The sequence below is a fragment of the Pteropus medius genome, unplaced genomic scaffold (assembly GCF_902729225.1).
Source record: "Pteropus medius unplaced genomic scaffold, Ma_sr-lr_union100, whole genome shotgun sequence".
Taxonomy (NCBI): Eukaryota; Metazoa; Chordata; class Mammalia; order Chiroptera; family Pteropodidae; genus Pteropus; species Pteropus medius.
In genome coordinates, this window is record NW_024344374.1 from 6,283,926 (window position 1) to 6,299,297 (window position 15,372).

The 15,372-nt window shown below is 31.3% G+C and overlaps 1 protein-coding gene across 7 annotated transcripts in view; it reads right to left on the reverse strand.

Annotated features, from left to right (window-relative positions):
• The window catches only part of PTBP3 (polypyrimidine tract binding protein 3), an 88,384-nt gene that overhangs the window by 15,513 nt on the left and 57,499 nt on the right, over positions 1-15,372 (reverse strand). For all 7 annotated transcript variants that reach the window (XM_039870733.1, XM_039870728.1, XM_039870730.1 and 4 more), the window contains 2 exons: positions 11,295-11,405; positions 9,652-9,826 (listed from right to left, as the gene is read on the reverse strand). In XM_039870733.1, the coding sequence (XP_039726667.1) occupies positions 9,652-9,826; positions 11,295-11,405 (286 nt within the window). The remainder of the gene's footprint in view (positions 1-9,651; positions 9,827-11,294; positions 11,406-15,372) is intronic.

The window sequence follows — 15,372 nt, forward strand, 5'->3', positions numbered from 1 at the left end:
AACTTTACACTTGGAAATTAAACATAAGAGATATGGTAGATTGTATCATTGTTGCCAAGTATTCACTTGCCCCTTCCATGTATCTCTGGCCAGCTACGTGACCTGCAGTTCCTCCTATGGGACAAACATAATTTCTATGCATTTCCCCCTGCATTTGATCATGTCAGGAATACAGACATGTTGCTTCTATACAGAAGCTTTAAGAGGCATTCTCAGTTTACACCAGCTCTTATTTTTAAGAATGCCATGTCTCCAATGGAGTAATATCTTCAGCCCAGGCCCTAGATCACAAAGACATAATAAATGTTAATTTCTGTAAACCACTGAGATTTGAGGGGAGGGCAAGGGAGGTACTTTTTAAACACAACAAAGAGACTAATATGGATGGCTATGGAGAGGGATATGAGGAAGTAGGTTTGAGGGAAATGAGGTAACTATCACAGACTATTCGATAGTGATAAATATAATAAGAAGTGGCAAACAATTACCAGAGCCAAATTTTAAATAACTGTTTCCAAGTAGAATATAATGATTAATAAGAACATTTATTAAAATTTAATAAAAGAATCATTTATAAAGTTTTAATAAATTTGTTCCTCGAAAAGGCAGAATCAGAAACATTTTAGCAAAGTAACCTGTTAGACAATGGGTTAGTATCTTTATGAAAAGTTTACATAAATCTTTAGGAAAATGGCTTAAGATCTGAATGCTAAGAATAGATATTTTACATTTGGAAAATGTACCAACATAATAGCAACTAAGGAAATATAAATTAATAGGTAACATTTTTACTTATGAAATCAGTTAATCAGTGTTATTTATAATAGCAAAAACCAAAAGAAACAAGCTTAATGTCAAAGCTGGAGAAGATTAAATAAATTATACTGAGTCACTAGACAAAATAGAGCCATTTCAAATATTAGAGTGTGTACTATGAAAAATATAGCACAATTTTAATTACTTTTTAAAATGTGAACATAGTAGCAGATTATATATAGACCAACCTTACTGTAGAAAATGTCTAATGAAAGAGTAAAAAGGCCTTCAATAAATCTAACAGCTAACAGTATGATAAGAAATAACCAAGTCAAAAACCTAACTGTGAAGCTGAGCTTTGGTCTTGTCAGCCCCAAGGGGTAGTAGAAAAGATGCAAATTCCAGGGTTAACCTAAGGAAAGTCGTCAATAGGTGAGCTTCACAACATTAACTACAACATTAATCTAGAAGTGTAAGCCTAAAATAACCCACCCTACTTACCCATTCCTCCTATCCTCAGAAGACCACAAGAAAAGTCACCTACATGTCTAGCAGAGAAAGAACAAAAACATTCCTGAAAAGCTCTCATGCAGTTTTGCAGTCCAAATTCATATTTCTTAGGAGTCCAAAGGAAAATTAATAAAGTTGTAGCATTAGTTAGAAATGGTCCCAAACACAGACTTTTTAATGTTGCAAACAAGCAAATTCTCTCTGAAGGAACATATCACCTTGATCCTAACTCTCAAGAACTCTCATGATTAATTCTCCAAGTAAAATGCGTAACTCATCAAAAAAAAAAAAAAGGAAATAAAAGAAAGAAAAGTAATACCTATCGCAGAAAGACAATCGCAAATATTATCAGATGAAGATTTCAACAGCATGTTTGAAGAAATAAAGACACGCCAAGAAATATATGTAGGACAGGAGATACTTTTTAAAATAAAGGACAAAATAAAATTTCTAGAAATGCAAAAACAATTAAGATAAAGAATTAGAAAATATGAAAGTCTGAGACACTCAGAATAGAATAAGAGGGTATAACAGGTTTAATCAAAGTTCCAGAAAGTAAGAAATAATGGGAAAGGTAAATATAAGAAAAGATAATTTCTAGAAACAAAAACAACAACAACAACAAAAGACAATTCACCAAATCAAGAAGCCCAATGAGCTCCAATAAGAACAAATCTCTACTGAAACTACAAAACCTCAAAGATGAAAAAAATATCTAAGGAACAGCCAGAGGGAAAAGAACCATAGTTGGGTTGCTGGCTGATTTTCTATGAGCAACAATGAAAACCAAAATATTGTGGAATGATTTCTTTAATATATTAAAAGAAAACTACCTGTCAACCTAGAACTCCCAATTAAGCAAAAATGTCTTTTAAAATTGACAAGATAAAGACATTTTTTGAACAAATAACATCTTCAAATATGTTACCATGAACTTCCCTAAGTGAACACTAAAGGATGTTCTTCAGACAGAAGGTAAGTGATCCCAGACGGAAAGAAATGAAAAGTCTAAAGAGTTATATATGGTTTATATCTAAATGAATATTGATTGAATAAAGCAATAACAACAAATTGCTAAGTTAAAATAAAATAAATTTTAAAACATAATGATATCAGTTTGGAGGAGGTAAAAAAAGGAAAAAGGAGTTAAAATATCCTCAAGTTCTTGTGTTGTATAAAGAAAGAATATACTATCAATTAACTTTAGATTTGGTAAAATAAGTATAAAACTTAAAAATCCTATATGAAAATACAAGTGTTAAACTTCAAAAACTGTAGTGAGAAAAACAAAATAATATATAAACATTAATTCAACAAATTTTTTTGAGTGCCATTTTGTGTCAGGCACAAACATCAATCAGGAAAGTTAAAAACCTACCTGGTGAACTTAATTCTAGTGATGAAAACAGAATAAACAATAAACATAGTAAAGAAGTCAACTGCACAGATAAATACTATTAAAAAAAAAAAGAACAGAAGAATCAGGAATACTGAAGAAAGTCTGGTTAGCACAGGTCAAAGAAGGCGGCATGAACAAAATCTGAGGGTATATGGAAAAAAGCACTCCAGACAGAAGGAATAACTGGTGGAACAATCTGGAGGTGGAACATATCTAACATGTTCTAGAAACAGGAGGGATGTTAGTTTGATGTGCAGAAGAGGCAAGGAGGGAGCATCAAAGGAGATATATCAAAAAGTAAAACTGGAGTGGATAATATAGGATTTGGTAATTCAATATAAGGATGTGGTCATTTACTCTGAAAGAAAAGGAGAACCTTTGGAGGGTTATCAGCGTTAGGTGGAAAAGATGACTTATTTTTCTTTTCTAATATACATACAATAAACTATAACATATAAAAAGTACTATGAAGAGTTCTGATGTATATCTAAAACATGTGAAAACTATCATCACAATCAAGATAACAAATATTTTCATCATCTCAAACATTTCCTTGTGTCCCTTTGCAACCCCTCTCTCTCCAAACCCTGTCCTCGGGCAACCACTGACCTGCTTTCTGTCACTATAGATTAGTTTACATTTAACAGAATTATATATAAACAGAATCATACATTTTTTATCTGGTTTCTTTCATTCATAATGTTTTGGTCTAGCTTCTTTCATTCAGGATAATCCCGTTGTCCTATTAATTTATTCCTATTTATTGCTGAGTGCTATTTCATCACATGGATGAACTACATTTTGCTTACCATCCACCTATAATAGAATGTCTAGATTTTTGTCATTACAAATAAAATACTATGTATATTTGTGTATAAGTATTTGTGTGAACACAAGCTTTTGTTCTCTTGGGTTAATGACCAGGTAGAATGACTGAGTCATATTGTAGGAGTGTACATAACTTTTAAAGAAACTGCCAAACTCTTTTCCAAAGTGGTTGTACCTAAATTTTACACGGTCACCAACACAGTATGCTAGTGAAAGATGTTCTACATCTTTGGTACGGTAAGCCTTTTCAAGTTTAGCTATTCTAATGAGCATGTAGTAATGCTGTGATTTTAATTTCCATTTTCCCGATAACTAGAGATGTTGAGCACCTTTCCATGTGCTTATTGCCAGTCATACATCTTTTGTAAAGTAACTTTTGCCCATTTTTTATTAGTTTATTATTGAGTTCTTTGTAGCTTGCTTTTTAGTTTTCTTGATGGTATCTTTCAAGCAGTAAAATTTTTAAAGTTTGGTGCACGATACATAAATTATTTCCTTTTATGGGTTGCGCCTTTTGTATCCTAAGAAACATTTTTTCATATCATTAGGTTGCAAAGATTTTCTCCTACATTTTCTTCTGGCAATTTTACAGGTTTAAGTTTTACATAGACGTCTAAGATCCATTTCAAGTTAACCAGTCGATATGGTGTGAGATACAGATCAATCTTTATTTTTTTTCCCAGTATGGATATCCACCTGCCCCACTTGTTTAAAGATTTCCCTTTCTCTATTGAATTTTACATTGGTTATTTTGTTGAAAATCAACTGACTACTTATGTGTGGGTTTACTTCTAGACTCTCTATTCTACTCCATTACTCTATGTATCTATCCTTTCAACACTACCAAACTGGCTTGATTACTGCAGCTTTATATTAAACCTTGCAATTAAAAAAATTTTTAATTCTTTTTAATATTTTAGATATTTTTTCCTCATTTCTAAATACATTTTAGAAGTTCAGTGCATCTTTCTAAAGAAAAAGAAATTAAGAGTTTTAGAAAAAGAAATATGGAATTAGTTTATCAAAGATGCTGAATGTGAAATCAAGAAACACTACATTTCTACATTAGCAACAGAAAACAAAATAACGATAGCTAAAACTTACATTGCACTTATGACACGAACTATCTATACTCTTTATGTATATTAGCACATTTATGTTCATCGCAACCCTACCAGTTAAGTACTATTATGCTCATTCCACATATAAAGAAACAAAAGTGCAGAGCAGTTAAGCAATTTGCCCAAGGTTACACAGATCATGAATAGTATTTCTACAATTAGAATCTTAAAGGTATGATTCTTCAGAATGAATCTAACAAAACATGCAAGCCTTTATGGAGAAGTTACCAAACTTTACTGAAAGACATTATGGAACACCCAAATGAATGGAGATGTACAATGTTCAAAGACTGGATGACTCTACTGTAAAGATGTCAATTATCTTCTAAGTGATTTATAAAGCCAATGTAATCCAATCAAAACCCCATTAGCTTTTTTTTTTTTAAGATTTGACAAGCTGATCCTAAAGTTCATGTGTAAATACTCGAGAATTGCCAAGATACTCTTGAAGAAGCAGATACTGAAATTTGTGGTCATGAGAAAAAGAAGACAAATGAACAGACCAATGAAACAATGCCTAGAAACTATTAAAGCAAATCTTAAGATCAAGTTTTAATAATATGTGTTAAAAAATCTGAAACCACTTTTGTGTATTATAAAAACTGAGCAAGTAAGTAAATATGTTGAGGCTAATGGAAATCAGATTTCTCATTCTTGAAGAAGGAAGTTACCAATATGAAAAAGATACTGGACTGGAATTAGGGGTATCAGTTAAAACTTGTGGCTTTTAAACAAATACACAGAGGAAAATATATTTATGAAATATATATACATATATATCCATCCTAGTCATGTCCATTTAAAGTGACTACAAGCAATGTTCTCCTGTTAGCAATAAGCACATCTAATGCCTAGATACTGATTTCCAAATACCATTTCCCACTAAAAGGAACCAGGGCTTGTTCTGCAGTGCTAAAGCAGGGAAAGCAAAGAAAATCTGAAATATCTTCTGCCAGAAAGTAGAGCAGTGCTCAAATGATGATACAGACATTTCAAAAGGCCACAGAAACCAGTGCGTAAGAGCTCTCACTGGCCGAATCTGGGACAGTTTGAGCATAAGATGAAAAATATTAGTACAAAATTATAACCCACAGAATAAAATAAGAATCCATATGGACATAAAAAATAGATAAATAAAACAAGCAGTAAGCCATAGAAATCTAATGTACACAGTGTAGTGAACTGACAGCAATATTATAATTATGTAATGTAATAAATGCCTACCTCAGCAATCATATAATATATAAATTATCAAAGTAACATATTGTATACCCTAAATTTACAGTTATATGTCAAATTTATCCAAAATAATAAATGAAGTGGTGGTAAGAAAAAGTCCTTTATAATAAAATCCCAGCTAATAAATGTAGAAGGAATGATGGAATTGACAAATCTCCAATATGGCAACCATCACAGTAACAACTAATTTCAGCAATGGATGCTAAAACTAAAATTAATAAGCGACAGGATATTTACATACTCCCAACCTATTTCCCTAAAAATTAATTACAAAGAGAAAAATATAACTTTACTGGAAGAAACTTGGCAGAAACCACTTTAATAAGTGATTGTAGGGGGTTCAGAATGAATCACCTAAAGATGTGTCTCCCTGGTATCCAGATATATTTGAGCTAAAGGCAACTGAGACCCTGCAGGCTTAAGAGAAATTTCTGTCCCCATTTAACTATCTAGAAGAATTTAAATTAGAGGTTTTGCCTATAATAAGAGTTATCACCAGCAATAACTTTTATGACCTATCTATTTGGCAGGGAAAACTACTAATCACTGAACATCTGCTCTTCTTATCATCCTGCCATCATTTTCCTCCCCTCTGAAGCCCCAAGGCACCTCACCTTGTCCTTAGCTCAGAATGTCATATATACTTCATTTTCCCTTTGTCTTTGAACCTCTCATGTATTTAGGGGGATGAGGTTCTCTGACTTTCCCATATATGTGGGGTTCCCACGTGTACGTATATAATTAAATTCGGTTATTTTCTCTTGTTAATCTTTCTCGTGCAGATTTAATCACTAGACCAGCTGCAAGTTTCTTCTTCCCCCATGTGATTAAAGTTAATATCACCAGGAATGAGATAAACTGGCATCATGTGTCTCCTGATGTAATAAACTATGAAAAGACACAATATTATTTCAGCCAAAAAAACAGACACTCATATTGAGACATTCTGTACTACACCTGAACTCTTAAAGAAATGCAAAGGTCATGAAAGACAAAGAATGAAGAAACGTTCCAAATGAAAGGACTCTAAAGAGAAATGACAAATAAATTAGCCCCACACTGGTTTGGATCTTTACCAGAAAAAATTCTCTTATAAAGAGCATTATTTTTGCAACTGGTGGAATTTAAAAAGATCTATGGATTAGATAACAGTATTATATGAATGTTAATTTGCTGATTTTGATAACTGAACTGTGTTTAGGTAAGAATGACCCTGTTCTTAGAAAATATACAATGAATATTTAGAAGTAATGGGCATCATGTCTGCAATTTACTCTCTAGTGATTCAGGGGGGAAAAAACTACACACACACACACACAAAAGCAGGGAGATAATAACATAAATGTGGCCTGATGTTAATAACTGGGGAATATAAATGAAAGATATAGAAAAGAAAAAAAATTCTTTTTACTATTCTTGCAACTTAAATTATTTCAAAGCAAAGTTACTAAAGTACTATAAACTTTAGATAGAATATAAGTCTATATCTTTATGATGCTGGGGTAACAAAAGATTTCTTAAACAAGACACAAAATCACAAATATAAAGAAAATGACAAATAAATTTGACTACATAAAAATACCATGAAGCCAAAAATGAGAGAAACACATATAATCAACATATATAACTAACAAAGGACTATAGTCTGGGCTAAATAAAGAATTCCTAGAAATAAATAAGAAAAAGCAAGAAACCAAACAGAAAAATCAGCAAAAGTGTTGAACAGAAAATTCATAAAAGAGAATGGACAATAAACAAATAAAAATATGTTCAACCTCACTGGTAATCAGGAAAATTTCATAGCAGCATTGTTCATAATGGCCTCAAACTAAAATAACCCAAAATGTCTATCAACAGTAGAATGGATAAACAAACTGTGATATATTCACACAATGGGAATCCATACACTTGGCCATACCGAGAATGAATAAGCAACAGCCACGTATATGAATATGAATGAATCACAAGTCAAAAGAAAATAAACAGCATGATTCCATTTACATAAAGTTCTAAATATAGGAGGAAAAAATTTTAAATTAGCACTTACTGCTGCATGAATGGTAAAAAAATAACGAAAGAAAAAGCTGAAAAGTGAAAGAATGATTATCATTGAATTTGAGACTACGGTTATCATTGGGAGAACAGGAGCACAATCAATGAGAGGGGTACAAATAGTGCTTCTTCAGTATGTGTAAGTATTTTATTTCTTAACCTAGGTGGTAATTACATGGGTATTAAAAATATATTTACATGTTTTATAAGCTTTTCTGTAAGTATAATATATATATCACTAAAAACAGAGACAGAATGCTTAAACTTAACTCTGGGAACTTTAAATGGAAACCTTTAAAAGAGAGAAAGAACCAACCAATCAAGTAGGAAAAAAAGTTAGGAGAGTATGGTGTCCCAGAGCCAAGAGAAAAAAAGAGAGAATAGTAAACTGTCAAATATTAGTGAGAGGCAGAGTAAACTTTCACACAATACACAAAAATGTTTTGTTCTCTGATGAAATGACTTAGGATGTACACATTACTTTGCAATGACTAAGGCTTTATTAATACAATGAAAAAGGATGTTAACATTTTGATATTTTATATTCAGAAACCAAAATTCTTAATTGTATTTTTAATATGTCCTCCCACTATGAAGAATATCGATTTTATCAACAGTATTCAATTACTAGAATAAGTGCAGTTCTGCATTTGACAGCCAAGTTTTGGCAAATGTGAACGACAGTCTCAATTTCTATCACATGTTATAGAAACAGTATTTACAAAGACCTTTGGCTCTGCAAAATCAGGACACATAAGTAGGGGCTGGTAACAAATATAAGAAACAAAAATTTGGTAAGACCAAAAACAGAAACTTTAACAATTTTAGGAACGTGAACTGAACTTGACTTTTTCAGTTATAAATAACAAGCTGTTACTTTAAAATAAAGTTACGAACTATTTTCTAGAAAATTCTGGACAACCATTAACTAAGGATTCTTTCTTCTTACCCATAAAATGAAGATGGACTAAATGCCACTTTAAGGTATCATTTGGGAAAGAAAAAGGAATCACGAAAGGTAATAAAATTTAATACTTTAAATACAAACCACACTTTTGAGAGCTGTAAAACCAAAAAGTAGCATACATTAACCTAATGATATATTCAATTGGGCCATCCACTGCTTTTTCCTTTACATAAACGTTTATTCAAAAAGTATAACTATATTGAGAACTAGTTTTAAATAAAAAGCTCTTCAAAGCAATATTTGCAAAGACAGTTCAGAAGACCGCATTTTTATTAATGCAAAAATGCAACTTCTCACAAAATTAAGGTAAAGATGGACATTCTGATTTTTAAAAAAACAAAACAAAATAAAACAAATCATCTTCTTTGAATAAATGAAGAACATACCAATTTAGGCCCTTGTTTTAAATATCACTATTTAAAAATGGAAAAGTATTTCTCTCAAGAGCACTTACGCCAATATTCTGTTGGCTATAAACCTACATATTTAAACCAATGTTAATATGTGAAATACTATCAATTTGAAGCAAATGGTTGTATGGCTTAAAGAATGAGTAATATTAATGTTAGAAAATAAATTTGTAACTTTTAAGATATTTGTTTTGCCAACTAATAGAATCTACTAAGATTTAATTAATAGATTTTGTTCGATGATTCCTGCTTCCCTTTAGAAATCCTGAGATTCTAAGAAGAAAAAGGCTAACTGATATAACATGGATTAATAAATGAAATTTACAGCTTCAGAAAACTTGCTTTGTGACCCAAAACAGAACTACTCACCAAAAGCAGCAGCCATAGGGGGTTCAAGGGATGGATGGCCATCACCAGTAGGAAGGTCTAAGCGAGTGAAGTCTCTGCTTTTGTCATTATTATATTTCACATTAAGGCTGGTGAGCTTGGAGAAGTCAATACGCAGAGTGCAGCATGCATTATAGATATTCTGGCCATCCAGAGCCTAAAGCATGTAAGAAAGGGACTGATGTTTTGCAAGACAACAACACTGATAAATCAAGTAGCCTCTACTTTGACACAGGTATAAAGCAGAGAGCACTAGAATAAAAGCCAAAGACCTTTATTTAATTTTAACTCTGTTACTATGTGCGCCTAAGAGAGAAAAAGAAAATTTCTAACTCTCAGTTTTTTCATCTGAAAAGAAGAATAATAATCCCTATCTTGTCTCTGGTAAGATCGAAGCAAAGAGGAGAAAAGTAAAATCTTGGAAAACTATTATACATTCCTGTATATTGTACTATTATTTTGTTTTGTCCACAGAAAATGTTTGAAGATATTTTAATTTTACATTTCATCTTAATTCTTTTTAGTATAGTTTATATAAGTTAAGATGAAATAAAGCCTTTGAAAATGGTACTTGTCAGAACAACAATATATGAAATATTATCTACCACTTTTTTTCTCTTGTAAATTTATATTTTTAATACTCTGAATAATAAGCTGAGGGAAATATGCAGTCAGTTCTCATAAAAGACAAATGATCTTCACAATAAAAAAAATTTACCAAAAGGATATTCATAGCCACTTATATCTTCCGCAAATGCTCACATTTATAAAAACAGATACCAAAAACCAAGACACATAAAAATAAAACAAAAAATATACAAATACACAAAAACCCCTAATTTATAATGGTTATTGATCAGTATGCCATCATAAAGGTACAAAATAATACACGCAGGTAGAGGGTGCAGCATATATAAAGGCTACAGTCCTACGCAGCAGCCAGACACTATGTGGTACACAAAAGTACTACAAACCTTAGTCCCTATCTTTAAAGAAAATTAGAAATAATTCAAATACCGACACAAGACAGAATTTGGGTTAGGGAGAGATCTCAATAGGAAATGGGTCAAATACAACCAAACTGGAATATAACCAAACTTAATGTGAGGTTTTATATCTTGTCAAAAGTCAAGCACTCATATACTTAAAAAAAAAAAAAAAAAGACTATAAATTGACAGCAGCATATTTCCTAAAATTTAATGTCTTCACCAATTCAGACCTCAATAAGATTTAACAGTGAGTATGATTGTAAAAACAGTAAAATCAATGTGTGGCTTATTTAATAGAAATAAAGGCACAAGGGCAAAGACAATTCTACTTTAGTAGTCAGATTATATCAGCAATACTGTGCTCAATTCCAGACATTAAATATGACAAACAAAAATGAGTCCCAGAGATCTGAGAAATAACAGATGATTTGAAACTATTTCATGTGAAGAAAGAATGTTGGGCTTATTATAAAAAAGAGCATATGAAATATATTTAAAAATGGTAAATTTATAATATGTATATTTAGTACAATTAAAAAAACATGGTAAACTGGAGCAAGGGAGAAGACATAATGGCTTCCTTCGGTATCACTGAAGTGACTGATTAACAATTAAAAAATGAAAAAGATAATTACCATTTTGGCATATTGTGCATTCAATGGGTCAGCATACTGAAGCAAGGCTTGAAACTGATTATTCTTTGTAAAGGTGATAATTTTCAAGACTGTGCCAAATTTAGAAAATATCTGAAAAAAAGTTTACATTAGGTTAAATCTAAGGAAAAAATTAAGCTAACATACCTTTGTAAATACAACTTGATTCATGATCCCCATTTTCGAATGAAAATAATTTCCTCTATAAAAACTATTGGTTCCAAAATGACTTAAATCAAGCCTAAGATGTTAAAGTTTCAATACCCATGCATGTCTTAAAGCAGTGCCTAACCCAGTAGGCACTCAAATATTTAACTTTTTTTATAACATGTCATAAATGGCATAATACTAAAACAGGAGGCTATAATAGGATTACTTAATGTTATAAGATAATGGGGTTATAAAGTATATGAATGGAAGTGGAAGAGTCATATGAATCGACTATTTCATCCTGAGAATCAGCATCTACTTCTTGAAATTTTATAGACAGAGAAACTACAAAATGTTTAACAGAGATTTCTCTATTCATTCATTAAATATTCACAGAGCACTGTTCTAAGCACTGGGAAGTCAGCAGTGAACAGAGACAAGAGCCTTTGCCCTTCTGAAGAAAGACAGACAATTAAAAAAAGCAAAAAACAAACAAAAAAACAACTATGCTTTCTTGTAAAAAAGTGTTGTGAATTTAAAAAAAAAAGGAAAAGGAAAAGAGGTAAGAGTAAACTGGAATGCAAGTTTAGAAGGTGCAACAGTGGTAAAGGAAGGCCTCTCTGAAGTGTCTTTGGTGGAGGGGAATAAACAGAGTGCCAGGAAGGTTTCTTGACAGATTCTTGGTTACCAATACTCTTTAATAAATACTTCTACTTCACCACAAGGTTCGCGGCTAGGGTTAGTAAAATGCATTTTGTTTTCCTCTGACATCTCATTTTAAATTTGGATCTTTTTTTTTTTTTTTGCCATTAATATGTGTGTGTGTGTGTGTGTGTGTGTGTGTGTATTAAATTTTATTAGTTTCAAGTATACCGTACATTGGTTAGACATTTATATAGTTTATAAAACAATCTCCCTAATTGTTATTTGTCTCCTCTGGCTCTCTGTCCTTCTGCTTCTAAGAATAAAAATATAAGTATTCCCTATGCTGGTAAGAATACTATTATCAAATATTATGTCTGAAAGTCCTTAATAGGCAAATGATCCTGCTTTTTAATAACCAGAAAGAATGATAAAGAATGACTATCCTAAAGCATAGGCAACAAAAGAAAAAAACAAGTAAATTTGACTATATTAAAATTAAGAACTTCTGTTTATCAAAAAACACTACCAACAGTGAAAAGGCAACCTACAAAATGGGAAACAATATTTGCAAATCACATATCTGATAAGAGGTTAATATTCTGAATATATAAAGAACTCCTATAACTCAATGATACCAAAAACCCAATTTAAAAATGAGCAAAAACTTGAATAGACTTTTCTCCAAAAAAACAGATAATAGCCAATAAGAATATGCAAAGATGCTTAACATCATTAATCATTAATTAAGTGCAAATAAAAACTACAAAATATCACTTCAAACCCATTAGGATAGCTTATTATCAAAACAAACAAACGAAAAACAGAAAATATCAAGTGTTGGGGATTATGTGGAGAAAATGGAGCCCTTGTGCACTACTAGTAGGAATGTAAAATGTTGCAGCTGCTATGAAAAATAAAATTAGCATATGATCCAACAATTCCACTTGTGAGTATATACCTAAAAGAATTAAAAGCAAGGACTCAAAGAGATATTTGTACCCCATGTTTATAGCAGCATTATTTAAAATAGTCAAAAAACCCAAGTGTCTATCCAAAGATGAATGGATGAACAAAATGTGGTGTACATATAGAAAAGAAAGAAAATTCTGGCGCATGCTATATCGTGGATGTACTTTGAAGAGATTATGTTAAATGAAATAAACAAGTCACAAAAAGACAAATGATACATGATTCTACTTGTATGAGGAACCTAGAGTAGCAGTCAAATTCAGGGAGACAGTAGATGATGATTGCTAGCGGCTGAGAGAAGAGAATGAGAAGTTACTGTTTAATGGGTACAGGAGTTATAGTTTGGGAAGATGAAAAAATGTCTAGAGATACATGATATTTGGTGGTTACAAAACAATGTAAATGTACTTAATGCCACTAAATTGTACACTTAAAATAGTAAAAATGGTAAGATTCATTTATGTATATTTTACTACTCCCAAAAATTAAAGTATCCTAAAGTCCAAATACTCATTTCTGACACGATATTCTTTAACACATAATTAGAGCCAAACATTTCTTATAGGAAACAATATCATTCTGCAAGATTTGTAGAACCAATTTGTCTTAGAAGAGCTCAGTAGAAAAATCCCATTCCTTAAAATTGACAGCCTGAGAATTCTTTACTGAATTAGAAACTTTTTAAAAACTGTAGTTAATTTCATTATTGTCATGTCAGGGTTTAGAACTTTGGGACCCTAATTCCTCATTTAACTGTGTTTTGAACCGAACAACATTAGGAAACTTTGTTTTGTTCTTTTAATGAAAATTGGTCCTGTCGCCAGTATTTTTCTCAGTTATACCCTTTTGTCCCAGATAATATTCTTAAAAATTCATTAAAGAATAACAAATTTACCTTCTCAGCTATCAAAGAATTTGAATTTTATGTTATATCTATCTTTAAAATATAGGTGTAATCATTCTTGAGAAAAGGTCTTAAATTTTCTTAACTTTCATTCTCGGTGATACTGCGGTGTTGCATAAACACACGCAAATCAACATATATTATACAACTGAGTGCTTTTTTTCACTTGATAAATGAGTAGCAATTGACTTTTTAAAAAAAACATATAAAAGAACATATAATAACTGCCAAATCTCCCTCCTTCACAGATAATGTTCTAAAGTACAAGTCAGATCATATTTTTCCTTATTTAAAATTCCTCGCTTCCTCCCCATTAACTTGCTAAAATTCAAGCTCTTTAGTATGACATATACAGTCTCACCTTGGTGTACCTCTTCAATCTCATCTTCTGACACTTTTTATATCACACTACTTTCATCAACAATATGCAGTTGTCTGTAGTTCTCCAAAAACAGGTGGTTTCAGACTTCTATCCCTATACATGTGCTTTTCCCTTTACCTGGAACTCTGTGCCTAAAACTTAGTAAATTTTCATTTATCTTTTTCAAAACTCAGTTTAGGGATGGGAGTTAATATCACCAAAAAATTCTCAGCTTTCCCCAAATCTCAATAGTTAGTTCTCTTTCCCAAATATTATCCCTTTCTTCGCCTCATATAAATATTTATCTTGTTGTTTTACTTATACTGTACTATACATTTTACATATCTGTCCCCTTTAATTAAAAAGTTCCTTGAAATTATATGCCTTGTCTTAATAATTTCTACTTCTTGAGTAGGGGTACAGAGTAAATTATTTTTATTAATTAAGAATTATACTGAGACATAATTAAAGAATTATGGTAACATGCGATTTTTAAAAATGATTAAATATTCTTGATATAAAATATCTAATGAAATGAGAACACATAATTTGCTCTAAAATTTAGGATAATTTTATACCAAATTATGCTACAGAACCTAGTTAATTTCCACTTAACCTTCATATTTTGTTAATGTTTAGATTCTTTCTCTGATTTAACTTGAACAACAACCTGGTGGACATCCTTACTGACAGCTGTGTTTGGCTGTGTAACCTTTATCTCAAAGTGCTAAGACAATGTAAACTGACTGAACTGGCTAACCAGGGACAGCTGTCTAGAGTTTTCTGGAAGTAGCTATAAAAATCAATCTGAAACTTTTGAATAAACTATAATGAACACCAACATCAAGGGATCCAGAAATGCCTAAAGTGTGATTTTTAACATTTTTTTCATAATTATCAGAATGCTAAATTTTAAACAGATTTGGTCTCAAAAGATTAACATTCAGGAATTTTTAATCTATACAAATTTATTTCTACTGATTATAAGGTCTTTGACTCTATATCCCTATGTAAGTCTTTTGCTGTCATAA